This window comes from Conger conger, chromosome 7 (genome assembly GCF_963514075.1).
Source record: "Conger conger chromosome 7, fConCon1.1, whole genome shotgun sequence".
In the NCBI taxonomy this organism is placed as follows: Eukaryota; Metazoa; Chordata; class Actinopteri; order Anguilliformes; family Congridae; genus Conger; species Conger conger.
In genome coordinates, this window is record NC_083766.1 from 14,673,997 (window position 1) to 14,692,512 (window position 18,516).

Below are 18,516 nucleotides of genomic sequence, written 5' to 3' on the forward strand. Positions count from 1 at the left end.
CAACACATCAAAGCATTGCTGAGATATGCCCTCACTTCTTGTTTGCCGGCTTCGCAGCTCGATTGGCTGTACTGACGTGATCCAGCTTAATATCCTTCAGGAGCTGATTACAGGACCGTGGAGCATAAAAATGATAAGCCATCTTCCCAAATTCTGTGGACAGATGAGGGACAGTAAAAAGTGTCCCTAATATGGTGGAAAATTCAATATGGTGAAAATTGATGTTAATGGGTGCGTTGAACATCCACTCAGACTGCTTGATCCAAGAAATCCCAAAAGTAATTTGTTTCAAATTTCAAAACGTTTTACCTTACGGTTCTAGGGGCTGCCATAGACACCCTGGCCAGAAGAAGAAGATGAAGATGATGAATAATAATAAGATAATATCCATAATGCTGGAATTGCTGATACGCAGTAGTATACATTCACTCATTGAGGCCTACATATAAATAAATTTATATGAATGACAATAAGTAATATACATATAAAAAGTATGCCTACCAAGCTTTATGGCAGGGATGGGCAACTCCAGTCCTGGAAGGTCGGTGTGTATGCAGGATTTTGCTGCCACCAGTTACCCTGGCTCAATCAACTAATGAGCCATATGCACTATGACCCATTCACTCATAAATTAGACCACAATAAAATGCTACAAGATCAGAACATAGATCAGCTGCTGTTTATATCATGGAATGTGGCTAAAAATGACAGATTGACATGCATTTTCATTGTAGAACTTCAGAGGGATCCAGAGGGCATGAGGAAGAGCAAGTCTGTAAGAAGAGTTTATTCTTCCTTCTATGCTGGACTCATCTCATCCCTTTTTTACTCTGTGACCACAGCCCTCTTCGGATCTCCCAGTTTCCTATCAAATACTTTTGAGGGCTGAGCTCATTACAACACCAGCAGGGAAGTGTACCACACTATGCTGGAAAGCTGATTTTAATACAAACTCTCTTGAGCTATTACATTCTTTGTGCCCTCTACCCCACATCAAGTGTTGGGATAAATCGGTTGAGAAAACTACAGGTGGCAGGACAATATATGTTCTCCTCTCTTGAATTGCCACCGAATGCCTGTTTTCTTATTGTGTTATTGAACTGACGGTGTATGTTCCGCATTGATTGCTATAGAATGACGCTTAATTAAAATGTTATTTACAAAGAAAGACTATTCCACACAGCTACTAGGAATTAGAGAGACAAAAATATATGTGGGACTAATATTTTGAGAAATGCTCATTAAAGTGGTTTTGCAAATGGTAGCCATCCTTGTTTAACTTTCTGACATTTTCCAAAGGACTACAGAAAGGAACATGCTGCTTGCAAACTCACAACTGCTAGCCTCTAGCAAATAAAGTTCCTTGTGTAGCCGGAGCATGTCTCGCACGCTATTCCAGCCCGAAGGATGGTCTGACACAGGGGATCTGTCATTGACCTCACTGCTCATTTATTCATCTCCGATGTTGCAGAAGAACAAATATAATAAAACATAAGGTTTGGCATTGCATATTCACCTTCTCTCCTTATCGCAATTTGCATACTGGAAAACTGCATACTAGAAAAGATAACAGCAGTATGGCTTACCGTTGCATCTTTCTTTGCAAAATGTATCAAATGGAACACCCATATACATGCCAATCCTGGAACTAAGCCTGAAGCTATCGACTCGTTCACATAAAAGGGGCGTGGTTTACAACAATGAGCCAATGGCTGGATGATGGAGGGATGGAAGGGGATCATGAATTGATCATTTAACTTGTTAGATCCTTAACCTATGCAATATCCCTAAAAGCACCAGCAATAGTATTTTTTATGAGACGATCTTTATTACTCAAGATAAGCTTGGGTAAGGTTGCTTATTCATGAACCTTCCACTCACCCTAAGAAAAAAATACTTGCTGAAGTTTGTTTTACAATCTGTGCACCAACATCAATAGGTATGGAATAGGCTACTGATCCGGTCATATTTATAAAATATTATGCAAATGCATTTCATTTTAATTTGACAATACAAACAAGCTAAATACATTACAATGGATTTTCATGATGTCAGCCTTGTACCGTGGAAGTAGGCTACAGCTTTGATGGTTTCTACTTGCATTTTAATTATGACATGCTTGTGACATGTGACTAGTATAGGCTATAGAAAAATAAAAGTCAAATGGACTGTTCATTAATTGTCAGATAAAGTGCGTAGGTCTGCACCACCAGTAATACACATGCCTGGGCCTCTATCTTCTTCCAGATACAGTTTCTGGTGTGAAGCAACAATCTATCAGGATGTTTACTACCAAATAGTTTTCTGGGTCATTGAGGTAAGAAATGCACTGAAATTGACATAAAATTTTCACTTTGCACCTTTCGTCTGTCCCACTCTTATCTAAAGCAACGCAGGATCTGCCAACAACATTTGGGGAGCTGTCATGGCCTTCAACAGAGCAGCTCCAACTGAAACAAAGAAGAAGAAAAAAGCAATTGTCTGGATGAAAGACCATTGGCCACTTCCTGTCTTTCTGCCAATACTTTCTGAAGGATTTCCTTCTGAGCAGTTCCAGCATTCATTGGGTTTACAGATGAATTGGGAAGCATGCAGCTTGTCACTTTATTTACTTGTGTTTATCTGTTCAACTTTTAAGAAGTGAGGAATTGTTTGCCATTTTCATGCAGTGAATGGATAATTAATTTACAAGGATATGCTATCTTTTTAAAATGTGCCTGCTCATTGGATGGAAAAGATAATCTTTGAAAATTGCAGAAATAAAATCCAAGCACCAGACTGAAAATAACATTTCAAGGGTCATGAGGTCTATGTTGAGGTGGTCATATTTATGAGAAAAACTATGAGAAATAACTTTAGACAAACAATATCCAGTAGGCTTATAAGAGATGTCTTAAGCAATCATCCATGTAACCCAGAGGAAAGACAACAATGTTCTCAAAAGAAAAGTGTCTTACCAGCTACGCTGCATTCTTTAAAATGATTATTTTTGTTGAAGCATGTACAGTTTCATTTTAGGATGTAGGACTGACAAAAAATGTGACATTTCATTTTCTGTCTCTGTAGATATAAAAACATCTTATGGCCCAGATGGTATGTATCTCTTTAATGTGTATTCTGAAGGCAGAATTAGTATCAGATGTACCCCTTACCACAGTTTATCCATCTAATGTAAAAGTATAAAAGTTCAGGAGCATGCACAGTGTTTGTGGACATCTTGCTTTGGTCACTGCAAGTGCTTTAATGCTCAGGTTTCTGTATCAGACAGCCCCAAAGCACTAAGGTTTCTGGTACTTCAAAAAAAGGTGGCAATAAAATGAAGAAAAACTGCAGTATCATCCAATGTGTACAGAGTCAGTTCCTCTCTTCACTCTGCAGTCCACCTGCTGAGCAGATACAAATATAAGTATTACTATTATTATGTAAATGTCACAGTTGTTGCACGTTGACTGCAGGCATGCGATTAATCACAGCTGTCACTGTTCTATGAAGAGTTATGAAAAGTGTTGCCGACTAAACCTTTCCTTGGGCAATATTATGGTTGATTATACATTTCCCATGTGATCCAGATTGCATCACTGTATGAAGACAAAGTGCCTCGAAGTGCCAGTCAAGACCCGTTTGCTTGTTTGATTGAATGTAGTTATAATCTTCCACAGATCAACCAGTCGTGAAGCAAGCATGCCCATTAAAGTAAATGACAGCTGTGCTCAAACAAGTGGAAGATTTTTTTCTCACTCAAGAAATCTTCAAATTTTCAGTGTATACAGATTAATATGGCGGTGCCTGGCATGCTTAAAAATACAATGGACACATTTCCTTTAAAGTTTGATGGCAATATCTCCACAAATTAGCATTCTGCATTGTTTTTTCTATGCAGTTATCAAAAAAGGACATTTGGAGACTCCAAAAGGAAATGAAATTATATTATGCCACTTCATCCCACCTGTCACCCTCCCCCTATGTCTCCCTCTTTTTGTCAGACGAAAGATTCCTTGGAAGTCCTCCATGGGAAGTCCTCCATTTAGACGTAGGCATCGCAAAATACATTTTTGGTGTAAAATGTCAACCTTTTATTGATTTGCAATTTATCATTAAGATTGTGTGTGGCCTCATCCTGTTCGAGAGAGCCCATATAAAACGTAGAGAATCGCATTCCTATGTACTTTTGTAGAAGTATGCAATGGCAAATCAAAAACAATGATAATTCCTCCAGAGAAATTCTAAGTAAACAATGGACATTCTATCAATATTTCTCCTAGTTTTCAGGTTTTAGAATTGCATTATGTAGTTGGTTCATTGGACGCTTGCCATGAAAAAGACCATATTTTGTGTATTATATGGCTTTCTAAAATGCAGAGAAGGTTATCCTGTTACCATAGTGATCGGAAATTGCACCATGAAAATAATAAGAATTATTATAAGAATTATTACCTTATTGTATAGTGTTACCAAAGTGATTATTAATTTTCTGTTCAACCATTGAAAGATGCTTAATTCAGTTCAATTCAATAATTTTTTTTTTATCACCTTTTATAGAAGACTGTCACAAAGACGCTTCACAGAGTAACACAGAAGGGAATAAAACAATTAAAGCTGGAAAGATACAAGAATTTCCCAACTTTCCCATAACAAGATACACACTATGGATCATTCATAGCTGTGAGCTCACATTTAAGATTATAAACATACATATATCACTTACTACCCATCTCTTAGGCAAACCTACCAATGTCTACATTCATTTAATCTAATTGAATATTAGCTATAGTTGTTATGTTATTGTTTTAATATAAGGCAAATATCAAATAGAAAGATACCTATAAGGGCAAATGTCTAAGATGGAATGTAGATCTGAAGATTTTCATGCATTTTTAACAGATCATGTTAGTAGTAGTATGAGAACTGAAAAAGAACAATTGACTGTAATTACTGTCCTGCATAAATACAGCAATAATAATAGCTCTAAAGTTGTAAAGTGGTTTTTGAGTTGTTTAGAGAGCCAAAGGTTTCCATGGTTACCTTAGCTGCCTTAGATAAAGCTGGATTATGATATCTTTTCAAGGGGAAATTAAATGTGTCTAAACAATTTCCATTAGTTCTTGTAGTTGATTGTGGGATCAACTAAAAATGTAAAGATGTGAGTGAGTTAAAACCATAGGTTGCTACAGTATATGTTTTACTGTGGACAAACTAAGAATTCACCAAATTAGTTTGTGCATGCTAAAAGTAGGCCAAATACTGAATGTAAAGCAGAGTTCCACATTCGTTGAAAAATACTATGTTAACTGTTGAATTAGGCAAAAAAAAAAAAAAAACTGCATTTACAACAATGAGAGATCCTTTATTGAAAACCAGAGTGATTTCTTTAGTCCCTAGTTTCCATGGTTACCTCAGATTTGCAAATGCTTGTTGAAAGAAGCTAGACCACTTTTTTCTTCAGAAAGGGAAAGGAAATGTGTCATCTTAATTGACACATATATTTAGCAAATTATGCATCATAATAACTATCATTAATAGGGGGAAATTATGAAATCAATATGAAATATAATTGGTGATTTAATAAAATATGATTGTCGATTTCAATATTTGCACATCCTTTCAGCATCAGTGCCATAGAAATGAATGAAGGCATGTCCAAAGCATGTCACTAACACCTTAGGGCTCACAAAAAAGCTGCTTCGGCAGAGTCATAGCCATAGCCATAGCCAGAGAGGTAGCGGAACCTTGGGCATTGTAGCGTCATACTCCATCAAGCTCCACCACTGAGTTCAATGACAACAAACAGTGTTGGAAGAGAATTCAGGGGGTCGTCAGAACAGCTTGACCTTTAGACCAAGCGAGTGCCCTATAAGGTCTACAAGAGTCCAAGTCTTCCCCACTGGCTCTGGAAGATCCTGAGGACAATCTGAGGCAGGTGGTACACCACACCAGTGGAGATGTGCTAAGGGAGTTTTCAATCCATGCGAATAATTCACAAGCCATTGAGCAGTTTTGAATAATCTCACTGCTAAGTGTGGAGGGAAGGGTATTCATCAGAGTATTTCCTGACAGAGTATCTCCTTAGGGACAAGTATAGCAACAGGTTATTTGAGAGGCTCTGGAAGACTATGGAGACTTGCTGGTGCTTTGGCTTGATCTTGCAAATGCTTATGGGTTGATACCCCACAAGCTAGTGCAGAGAGCTCTAAAACAGCACTATGTCTGAGGCAGGATCAGAGATCTCACCCTTTACTACAACAGCTTGCATCTTAGAGTCCCCAATAGAGAGACGCTATTAGAGTGGCACTGGCTTGAGAAAGACAGCATAACTGGCTGTACCATCTTTGTTATCCTCTACATCTTATCCATGAACATGTTGGTAAAGGCTTCAGAGATGGGGTATAAAGTGGTGGCCCCCCAATAAGAGCATGAATGGATGCCCTGACATGACACCTACATCAGTGCTAGATGGCATGTTTACCCATTTTTACCAGGTATTTACCAATCAAGTCTTCCTGGATGAATATTCAAAGTACTTGTGCAATTTTGTTCAGAACAGTACAGTAAACAAACCGTTTCAAATCACTACAATCCAAGAAGTCCTGTACTTTGTCCTGCTGTGGTTTATAGAGAAGCTTTACTTCAGTCATTACTTTTTAATCAAGTTGCCATCTAGCAGTTGCAACACAGGTAGTTGCAAGAAACACTCTAGGCACAATGTCCTAATAATTTTCCAGCCTTTGAATGCTCCTACATACCCCTACTGGCAAACTAGTTGGATCAGTGTAATTGACCCACCTTTGTAGTGAGCCTACAGCACATTCAGGAAGAGGAAAATAGCTGTGGAATTGCTGACAGTTGCAATTACTCCACAGCTCAGCTCTGGATTCATCAGACACAAGACTGGCAGGAGCCCAACAGAAGTCAGCCATGTTCACATGCATCGAGATCAGGTAGAATTCACTGGGTATTTTTTTCAGTTGATCGCTACATACAGCTTCATTAGCTTATCCCTATTCCAACCACTGAATTGATCCCAATTGTTACTTTGATTTCCTTGAAACAACAAGTATTCAGACCACTTCACCCTTTCCACACTATTGTGTTGTAGGTTTAATTTTAAATTCATATCAACCACCAATCTACACTCAATAACACACAATGATGTGAAAACATGTTTTTAGAAATCTCTCATTTACATAAGTATTCATACACTGCTGTGGCACTCCAAATTGTGATCAGGTGCATCCTGTTTGCTTTAATTATCCGTGAGATCTATCTGGAACTTGATTGGAGTCCACTTGTGGCAAATTAAATTGATTGGAAATAGTTTAGAAAGGCACGCACCTGTGCATATAAGGTCCTACAATTGCACTGCATCTCAGGACAAAAACCAAGTTGCTGTAGGCTACTGCAATAGCAATAGCAATAGCAATAGCAATAGCAATAGCAATAGCAATAGCAATAGCAATAGCAATAGCAATAGCAATAGGTCAGGGAAAAAAACCATTTCTAAAGCTTTGAGCATTCCCAGCAGCATGGTAGCCTCAATAATTGTGAAATGGAAGAAGTTTGGAACCACCAGGATTCCTTACTATGTAACCGGGCCTTGGTCTGGGAGGTGTCCAAGAACCCAACAAGAATCCTCTAGAGATGGGAGAACCTGCTGAAAGGAATAAAAGGCATATAAGCGACCACTTGGAGTTTGCCAAATGCCATTTAAAAGATTGAGAGCATCAGGGAAAGATTCTGGTCTGAGACAATTGAACTCACTGGGCAGAACTCCAAGCGCTATGTCTGGCAAACACCAAGTACTGCTCATCACCTAGCTAACACCATCCCTACAGTGAAGCATGGTGGTGAGGGAAAGTTGAATGCAGCCAAATATAGGGAGGACCTTCAAGAACCTGCTCCAGAATGCATGCCACCTCAGACTGGGGCGATGGTTTGCCTTTCAGCAAGACAATGCCTCAAAGCATACAGCCAAGACAATGCTGGAGTGCCTTTGGGAAAAGCTTCTGCCAGAACAAATGGGATAAAATGCCCAAATCCAGGTGTGCAAAGCTCATTGAGACTTACCCAAGAAGACTCAAAGCTGTAACTTCTGCGAAAGGGGCTTCTACAAAGTACCGGATTTAGGGTCTGAATACTTATATAAATGAGAGATTTCAGTTTTTGATTTCATACATCTGTGAATTTCTAAACTTGTTTTCACTTTGTCATTTTGGGTTATTGAGTGTAGATTGATGGGCAAGAATGGCAATTTTATCAATTTTAAAATGAAATCTATAACAAAAAAAAGTGAAGGGGTCTGAATACTTTCTGAAGCCACTGTATTTATTCATTTAACAACATTGTGTTGTCATTTTTTTGTCAAGAGCCTGTAATTTTGCTGAAATCATCAATAACCAAGTACCACCATCTGTAACACTTTCTTGAAACAGGCAGTCTCCCCTCATAAAACAAATAGTTCCACTAGCCTACCATAATTTGCTATAGTTATAAACTAAATTGAGAATAGTGTCATTTCTTTGAACTCATATACTTTATAAAATTGATTCTTTTTTCATTCTTGTACATTTTTTGACCAATATAGGGATATTTCTCAGGAATAAAAAATCCACGAATCCCTCAAGCTTTAAGTAGATTGTTCCACCCTGTACGGAGCTGCGCTTCGGATAAATTCGCGAAAATATACATTTTTTCTATTTGAAAACTGTGGTGCACAATGAGCAGTTTAAGTTAAGTCTATTAAAATCGGAATATTGATTAAACTATGTCACATCGTAATTATATTTTTTAACACAGAACCCTGCACGGGTTACCTTGGGTTGACATGCGCACTTGAAACGAGATCCTAACGATCTACGTGGATAGGATTGCACTGTTATTGCACTGTGTTGCATCAATGTGTTCCTGCTTAAGTTCTGGCTACGGCACCTATCCTTTTTACGTTTACAAATAATACCTCATATAGCCTATTACTGACAAAAGCTGATATCTGAGACGGACCGATAGTAGAGGTAAAATAAACGTTTTCTCGTTACATTCAGCATAGTTTGAACATGTTATGTTACTTTAATACTTGAATGTTAGAAATAGTTAGATTGCCCAGAGTGGTTATTTGAAATTATCGCTCGCTGAACCAATCTCAAACATAATAGTGAATACTCGTCGGTAAGTAGGCTATAGTATCGCGCATCATTTCGTTCTGGAGCGTAGCGTGGACTGGTGATGGTCTCTGCCTTTAGTCCAAGCCTGGTAAAGGCATGTCTGGGCATGCATGAAACAGTGCATACGACTGAGTCTGTGTTGCAATACGCAGAAGTGGCTCTCGATTATAACGACACAAAAAACTTTTATTAATCGTCGAGCATATCGCTCAAGGTAGGCTACTGTACTGCGTTTAACGCAACATATTATTCAATAAGTGAATATAGTTGACAGGAGTGGGTGGCGACTTCTGTAGTTATGATTACTCATTCGCTCGGTTCTGTGAGGGAGGGCATGCGTCTAAGAGGACCGCATAATTGTAGGTCCTGTGATGCTCTGTTTTATTTTTTGTATGATCATACTTTGATAGTCAGTCAGGTTTAAGATTTCTACTTTTGTGGATGTTGATTATATTTGCAAATCAATATCAGAATTGTAAAGCAATTTAAAACTTTACGTTTCTGCCATAATTGTTGTTGGATTGTTATTGTTTTATTTGTTGTAGTTGATGATCATTCTGATGACAAAATAGTGATGATGATGATTATAATTTAATTTCTTTACTATTTGATTTATCAACTAATGTTACAATACATTTTTATGAAGGTGACATAATGACAAGACAATTTAGAATAAGTATTTTTGAGCATCAAGCCTTTCAGAGTTTGCAGTATAATTTACCCTTCTGCCTACCATGTGGAAGGAACAGTGACATGCTAAGGCCTAGAAGTCTGTTGATTGACATCTGAGATTCCCTTTGCATAGCCCTTCTAATTTGTGAATTATGCCTCAAATATGTTTGATATGTTGGTAGTGATTGAAAATAAAAGAAGCTACCAAAAATAGGCAAATACATGAACTTACATTTTGTAAAGGCCGATAGCTTAACAACATGAAAGGGATGCATGCAAAAAGTAGGCTTATAGTAAGTCTGTATCATCTTTCCTTTTAAATACTAGTCAGTACATATTAGGTGAACAGAAATGTCAGTATTCATTGTCCAGTGAAAATGTAGTAGAAGTGAGATATGATCTACATTCAGTTCAGACATGCATCTGAGTATACTTAGAAATACAGAATATTATAATTAGCTTTTATGTGCATGTATGTTTTGCACTGCGGTTGTCATAGCTTGTAATTAGGGCTGTTTTTTTGCATTCTCTTACTATGAAGAGTGTAGTCTCCATCTCCGGAGGTCACAAGAACAAGAATCCAATACCATGTTCATATGCCTTAGACAAATTAGAAGAACAAAAATTTTGAATCTGTGAATTTTTGCATTGTTTTAGGAAAAGTCTTAAGTCTTATAGCCCTGGAGTGGCATCACATGCATTGTGAAATGTGTAAACTGCATATAGAAGAAACTCTACAAGCTTAGTTTTGTGGCAATTGGCAGACCTTGGAATCTGAAATGCAGTGGCTAGACGGTTAATATTTAGTAATTGTAATCACTACATGCGCTCCATAATTTTTCATTCTCTAGAATTGGCTCTGTACTGTACTCAAAGTGCAATTATTAAAGGGTATTTTTATACATTTTGGGTTTGCCCTGTATAAAATGTGTTTCATATGCTGAAGAGAAAACTCGAGGCAACTAACCCCAAAACAGGCAGGAGCTGAAGATGGCAGAGTGTTACCAGAGAAGATGCAAAGCACATGGTGATGTCTATGGGTCACAGACAAGCAGTCATTGTATGCAAAGGATATGTTATGACATGCTAAACATGACTGCTTTCTTTTACATAAGACTATTATGTCACAAACACTATGGTGCCCTGAAATGGGGGTTTACGTATACAAAGTTCTGTAAATTATACATTGAGAAACCAAAATGCATAAATCCAGAATAAACCAAATCGAGAAGAAATACAGTGGACTCCAGAATTATTGGATGTTGAGTTATCAAGACTGCCAGACAGGGGTGCCAATAACTCTGGATAAGTGAGTCTTAAGATAAATAAGTCTTTGTCCCAAACAGAGCTCACTATTTAGTGTATATGCATAGACCCCTGCTCAAAAGTTTGGAATCACCTTGCCTTTTTTTCTGATTTAATATTTTATTTTCTCTGTAATCAGACCATTCACACATGGTCAAAGCGCAGGCTCAGAGTGTTTATGTAGGGGCATTTCTATATTTTGGTTTCACCATGTAGTAATTACAGCACTTTTTCTATGTAGTCCCATTTCAATGTTGGTACAAATTAACATAATGTCAAAAGAAAGAGTCATGTTTTGTATTTGGTTGCATAGCTATCCTTTGCATGCCATGGGATCATGATGTCTGTGACCTATCAACATCAACCTATTCATTGATTATTATGTGAAGACTGATTTTATTTATATGATTATGTTCAGGTTATTTTACATGTGATACTAAAACTGTTAAGGCAGCAAGATGTAAAATAGGCCAGAAGGATAAAACAATGGCTCAATTTTCTTATGCTAGACCAGGCTTGCACCCAGCCCCTGCTGAATCTGCTTCTCGTTCACTACCATAATAAGTAGGTATGCAGATCTGTTTAATTGTGATTAGATGGAACCCCTGGTATCGATTTCCATTTGACTGGAAGTGGATGTTCCAGTAAAGGAATATGTCTGCATATTAAATTGGATCTTAAGTTAATGTAAGTAGTTACCATGATCCAGAAAAGCAATCCAAATCAGAAGCGGTGTTAGTTACAGAGTTAAAGTTGAATAATTCTGGACATGGTCCTCTTTGACAGGCTCTTAATTATTGCCATGGATTGCTCAGAGAACCAGTATTACTACAAAGGCGAGTGCCACCAATGTCAGCAATGTGGACCTGGGCAGGAATTGTCTGAGGTAAGTTTTATTTTGGAAAACACATTGAAAATGACCCATTCCAACTAATTCTCCCTACATTAAACAACAAGTAGTTAAGTATCTATGAAGAGGTTGTCCAGAACAAACTATATTACATTACATTATTGGCATTTTGGCAGACGCTCTTATCCAGAGCGACGTGCAGTTGATTAGACTAAGCAGGAGACAATCCTCCCCTGGAGCAATGCAGGGTTAAGGGTCTTGCTCAAGGGCCCAATGGCTGTGTGGATCTTATTGTGGCTACACTGGGATTTGAACCACCAATCTTGCCTGTCCCAGTCATTTACCTTAACCACTACACTACAGGCAGCCCTAAACTAGTAACCAGTAATACTCTAAGCACAGGTTTGCTATGAGAGAGCTTTTTCTTGGAGAACAGCTGTGAAGAGAAGGATTCCTGATTGCTGTATAATGGAACAGAGTTTGTTTTGACTGTGGCTAGCTCATTCATTAAACATTCTGTGGGCTAAAATAGTTGTTCCAAGTTCACACAAGCAGACTTGGCAGATGTGCTGTGGAACTTTGCATTGGCTGGAATTGAGACCTTCCTGCCAAAGGAAGTTAACCCGTGACCTGAAATAACCCCGGAATGCATTTTCACCCTGCAAGCATCGACAGTTGAAAATACAATCCTCCAGCACTTGCTCGGCCTGATCTCTGCTCTGAACTGTATCTTTAAAAATGACAGAGGGCATTTTATCTGCAAATGGCAGTAGATGTAAAATAGAAAATAGTAAAATAAAATTCTGAAAATTCTGAAAATAGAGTTATGACCTCACATTTGTCTGTTGCCTTTGCCTGTCTCTTCCCAGGAGTGTGGATACGGAAGTGGAAGGGATGCCTACTGCACCTCATGCAATGCAAAGTCATTTAAAGAGGACTGGGGTCATCACAGCTGCAGGCTCTGCCAATCCTGCAAAAGGGTTAACAGGCATGAGAAGTTTCCCTGTACCACCAAGAGCAATGCAGCCTGTGGAGAGTGTTTACCAGGGTATGTCTTCATGGATAACGTAATTATACAGTCACCGAGCACTTTATTAGATATTTATTACTTATTTTTAGGCTTCTACTGCTGTAGCCTATCCACTTACAGTTATGATGCATTGTGTGTTCAGAGATGCTCTTCTGCATACCACTGTTGTAATGTGTGGTTATTTGCGTTACTGTCACCTTCCTGTCAGCTTTGATAAGTCTGGCCATTCTCCCCTGATGTGTCTCATTAACAAGGCATTTCTGTCTGCAGAACTGCTGCTCACTGGATTTATTATTATTATTTTATTTTTATTTATTTATTTTTTATTTATTTTTTATTTATTTTTTATTTATTTTTTTATTTATTTTTTATTTATTTTTTATTTATTTTTTATTTATTTTTTATTTATTTTTTTGCACAATTCTTTGCAAACTCTAGAGACTATGGTCAAAGTCACTTAGATCACATTTTTTCCCTAATCTGATGGTTGATGTGAACATTAACTGAAAGTCCTGACCCATATCTACATGAATATGCATTGCATTGCTGCCACACAATTGCCTGAACAGATAATCACATGAATAAGTAGGTGTAATAAAGTAAAAATGTTCCCAATAAAGTGCTCGGTGAGTGTTTAAAATTTCCACTGCATGTCTTGCCTGGTCTCTCTTGCAAAAGTCAAATCTGGTTTTATAAAGCTTCCATAAAAATAAAGTACATCATGGGAGTGATGTCCCATTAATATGTCCATCCATCCATCGATTATCTGAACCCGCTTATCCTGAACAGGGTCGCAGGGGGGCTGGAGCCTATCCCAGCATACATTGGGCGAAAGGCAGGAATACAACCTGGACAGGTCGCCAGTCCATCACGGTCCCATTAATATGTGTTTTTGGTAAATTATTGTACAGCATAGGACTGTGATTTAAGTGATAATTGTGGCAGCTTTCATTGGCAAGGCAGGTTAGTGACAGATGAAAGAATGAATATTGAAAAGCTGAAAATGGAAACCTGAAAAAAATGAAATATTGCTAATCAGTCCTTTCTCTTCCTTTTTTCATCTAATTACAGGTTTTACAGCAAGACTAGGATAGATGGTTTGCATGATTTCGAATGCATGCCCTGCGGACCATCATCAGCCAGTGAGCACCAATGCATCCGTAAGTTGTAGGAAAACCAGCCCTACCACTTTGTGTACCAAATCAAATAGAAGAATTCCAAGCAGCTCACATGGTTCCTTCTCTGAATAGGAAGGTAATTATCTGGGAGTTTGAAATACAGAGCCTTTTGGAGTCTGTCAAAACAGGATCTCATCGGACCACTTAACACCAAATTTGAACTACTTACAGACTTAGACATTCTGCATGTATATTATGTTTCATATGTTATATTTAATCATTGTATGATCATGTTTTCTGGCCGGTTCCAAGGGAAGCTCTCAGAGTAGACGTTAACAAAACTGTTTTTCAGGAAGCAGAGGAGAGGGAGTGCCGAAAGTCTGGAGCACAAAAGCTCCACCGCAGGGGAGCGCTTCAGCCGGCATCACCGGTGCCGCTCTGGTCGCTGCGGCGCTTGTCATTTCTGTCTTCTTGTTCGTATACTACAGACGTGCTTCACTGAGAAAAATATTTGAAGGTACTCTTCTCTTTCCTCAGTGAAATTTTCTGAAATGATTGTATCCTCTGTTTCTGCGCTTGATGGAAAATCTTACATTATGTCACGGACTCGGTCTTAAAAGTGAAAAGTGTACTTTCATTTTGTTTAATGATGATATGTCTGACAGCATGTGCTGGGTCAAGAAAATCCATCCCCAGTGAATGTGATGCAGTTACAGCTGGGACTGGGGAAACTGTGATCCTCAACCTGGAGAAGGAAGTACAGGTCGCAAGTAGGTAACCTCTACCTCGCTAAGCTTTGCAATCATCTTTTCATTTAATTTTATTTGACACAAATGCTTTGTCTCACAGGTCCTAGTGAAGGCTTGAGTGCTGTGGATTCGCCCACCAGCCTCAAGACCTTTCTCAAGGCTAATACCTTTCTGGGATCCATGGCGACAACCTCTGACCTCCAACTCTGCTACCTCAGTAGCTTATCTGAGACCCAGCCTCTGATGAGATGTTCCACCTGTTCCAACTGCTTCTTGGGGTGCGTCTCCCAGAGGTCATCCAGCTCTGCAAACAGTGGAGAATACCTTGTGGGGCCATCTCCAATCCCATTTGACGAGGCCAACATTTACTGTGCCTCTGACCAGAAAGAGAGGCATCTGCATACGCCGGTCGAGTGCACAGAGCTAGACTTTCACAGCTCTTTATTTCTTGATGGCAAAGCTGCTGTTGAGATTAAAGCGTCAACGGAGGTGTCTGAAGACTCCAACCAGATTTTGTCAGTGGAGCAACTGAACAGTCCATCTGACTGCTCCACCAACAGCTGCTTGAATGGCTATAAACAATTCTGCAGCAGCAGATGCAGCAATACGGTAATAAGACCGCTCTTTTCGAGGCTGGAAACAAATCAGCCATTTTGTGTCACCTGTTGCTTTCAAAATGGTGTCCGTTCATTGAGTGTTGAATCAAATATCTGCAGTGACCTAGTTGTGATGCACAATTTGGAATGGAAAAACAGAGTATACATTTCAGGTTCTCAACAGGATTAAGATTCTCCTAGCAGATGTTAAAACTAAGACCTCCATTTTTGACGGTCATGAAAGGTCACTGTTTATTCCACTGTTACATTTTTACATTCATTGTTTATCTTGCAAATATAACTTTGAATCCAAATCAGGACATCTGGAAACTATGACTAGAATTTTCTCTCATATCATCTGTTCTGTAAAGGCTGAAAGTATAATTTCATGAATTTAATTATGGATCCATTGCCTGTTGTGGGTGATGTAAAGAACATGAAGTGCTCACTTTATTGTCATTGGTACAGTTGCTTGAAGAGAGCAGGACTCCCACACTGTCTACTGCATAACCCCACACGTTACATTTGACACACTGAGGTGAATACCCAGGTCCCAGTGCATTTTAATGCTCAGAAACATTACACTTAAATATTCAAGTGTTACCATATTGACAATGTGAGTACACCTCTAAGGGTTGGTAACTTGAACTGAAGGATTTTAAACAAATACATATTGATTATTACATGTTATAGTAAATATAAAACCAGAATATTTCATTAACAAATACATAATTTTGTGTATTGAAGTGGAATCATTGTATGTACAGTGCTCTCCATAATGTTGGTGTCTTAATTTGCCTCTGATTTGCCACAATTTTAGATTTGGAGTTCCAAAATTAACATGTGGTTAAAGTGCACATTCTCAGATTTTATTCAAGGGTATTTTGGTTGTAGAAATTACAGCAGTGTATATACAGAGTCCTCCCATTTCAGGGCACCATAATGTTTGGGACACCCTGGTGTTCAGGTGTAATTGCTCAGGTATAAGAGAACACCTAGTCTTTCCTCTTCGATCACCTTTTGAAACTGTTATTGCTATTTATCAACATGAGGACTAAAGTTGTGCCAATGAAACTCAAAGACGCCATTATGAAACTGAGAAACAAGAATAAAATTGTTAGAGACCTTGGCCAAACCTTAGGCTTAGCCAGTATCAACTGTTTGGAAGAAAGAGAGCACTGAGAGTACTAATTGACTGTCAGGCCAAGGATGACCTCCACAGATGATGACAGAAAATTATCTCCATAATAAAGAAAAATCCCCCCAAAACCTGTCCAACAGATCAGATCACTCTTCAGGAGTCAGGTGTGGATTTGTCAATGACCATTGAAGACTTCATGAACAATAGCTGCAAAATCATGATGGCCAGGTTACAGTACTTAAAAAGAGCAACCACAGATCAGGAATAAGGTCTTGTGGACATATGAGATGAAGATTAACTAGAGCAAAGTTTGGAGGTGAGAAGGAGGTGCCCAAGATCCGAAGCATACCACCTCATCTGTGAAACATGCTGGTGGGGGTGTTATGGCCTGTGAATGTATGGCTGCTAAAGGTACTGGCTCAATGACCTTTGGTGATGATATAACTGCTGATGGTAGTAGCAAAATTCATTCTGAAGTGTATAGAGGCATCCTATCTGTTCAAGCAATTGCCCCAAAACTCATTGGCCTCATTCTTCAGTAAGACAATGATCCCAAACATACTGCTGAAGCAACAAAGGAGTTTTTTAAAGCTAGAAAATTCTGGAGTGACCAAGTAAATCACCCGATCTGAACCCAACTTACTATGCCTTTCAAATGCTGAAGAGAAAGGTTAAGGGGACTGGCCCCAGAAACAAGCATGAGCTAAAGATGGCTGCAATACAAGCCTGGCAGAGCATCACCAGAGAAGACACCCAGCAACTGGTCATGACCATGAATCAGAGACTTCAAACAGTCATTGCATGCAAAGAATATAACATTGCTGTGTCCCAAACATTATGGTGCCCTGAAATTGGGGGACTAAGTATAAACACTGCTGCAATGACATAAAATCCGACAATGTGCGCTTTAACCACGTGTGAATTGTGGAGGCAACTAAATAAATGATGGGTCTTTGTCCCAAACATTATGTAGGGTACTGTATATCTGGAGTATGTGGTACAAAATATAATGTTGCCTTTGCGTGATTACAACAGGAAATTGAGTGCACCTCAAATATTTCTGAAAAGAGAGGGAGAGGCACAGTGCTGGAGTTTCTTTGGCTTGTAGGTGGCCAAAAGGTTTGAAATGTTTATTTCTGTTTGAGGGCTGAAGTGTTTGCCTTTGTGTTCTCAGTTTTCCAGTGTCCAGAGTCTGGTGAAGAAGAGTTGTAGGATAATGCAAGGTATGCTTCTGACCTTTCTGGTTTTCTCTATTTCATATTTGTCGCACTGAATGGTTTCATATCTTTAGACAAAAAATAATATGATACAAAGGGAAACTGAGTGAACACAAAACACATTAAAAAAATATTATTTAGTGAAAAAGTTATCAAACACCCATATCACCCATGTGAAAAAGTAATTGTCTCCTTAGGCACTCAATCACCAATTAACCAGTATGTGAGCCAACTGTGAAACTAACTGATAAGCTATTAGATGTTCAGTTCCATTTTGGCTTTAAGATTTTAGAAAATGCCTTTGACCAAGATTTATGTTCAGAATAAGTATTATAATTTTAATTCAGATGACATGTAATAACCCAATCTGCTAAATATTTGGATTCTTTGAAGCAAGAAAGTTTTTTCATGAATTCTGATAATCACTGACAAGAAAAAAAAAGTACATTCTGTTGACTGAATCCAGACTGTTTTTTGAAAAATAAAATACATTTCACAATTATCACAATAACACTAGAAAAAACACATATCAAACAGTCAGAATGACACATACAGAAAAGACATAACTCAGTCCTGATTGAAGACAAAAAAATCTTAACCATGGGCTGTCTTTATTACCAGATTACATTTCAATGCAATTCTTGACAACTATACGTCATTTTCCATTTAACGTTGCTACACTT

General features: G+C 38.4%; 1 protein-coding gene across 3 annotated transcripts in view; it reads left to right on the forward strand.

The window, feature by feature from the left end:
* Positions 1 to 18,516, forward strand: part of eda2r (ectodysplasin A2 receptor) — a 31,887-nt gene that overhangs the window by 5,037 nt on the left and 8,334 nt on the right. Inside the window, exons 2-9 of one of the 3 annotated variants that reach the window (XM_061250122.1) lie at positions 6,858 to 6,935; positions 11,919 to 12,018; positions 12,852 to 13,030; positions 14,084 to 14,172; positions 14,483 to 14,647; positions 14,796 to 14,900; positions 14,980 to 15,488; positions 17,791 to 17,839. In XM_061250122.1, coding sequence (XP_061106106.1) covers positions 6,858 to 6,935; positions 11,919 to 12,018; positions 12,852 to 13,030; positions 14,084 to 14,172; positions 14,483 to 14,647; positions 14,796 to 14,900; positions 14,980 to 15,488; positions 17,791 to 17,839 — 1,274 coding nt within the window. Of the gene's footprint in view, positions 1 to 6,857; positions 6,936 to 8,868; positions 9,006 to 9,240; positions 9,370 to 11,918; positions 12,019 to 12,851; positions 13,031 to 14,083; positions 14,173 to 14,482; positions 14,648 to 14,795; positions 14,901 to 14,979; positions 15,489 to 17,790; positions 17,840 to 18,516 lie in introns of those variants that run through there. The other 2 variants (XM_061250124.1, XM_061250123.1) reach the window with 2 other exon arrangements.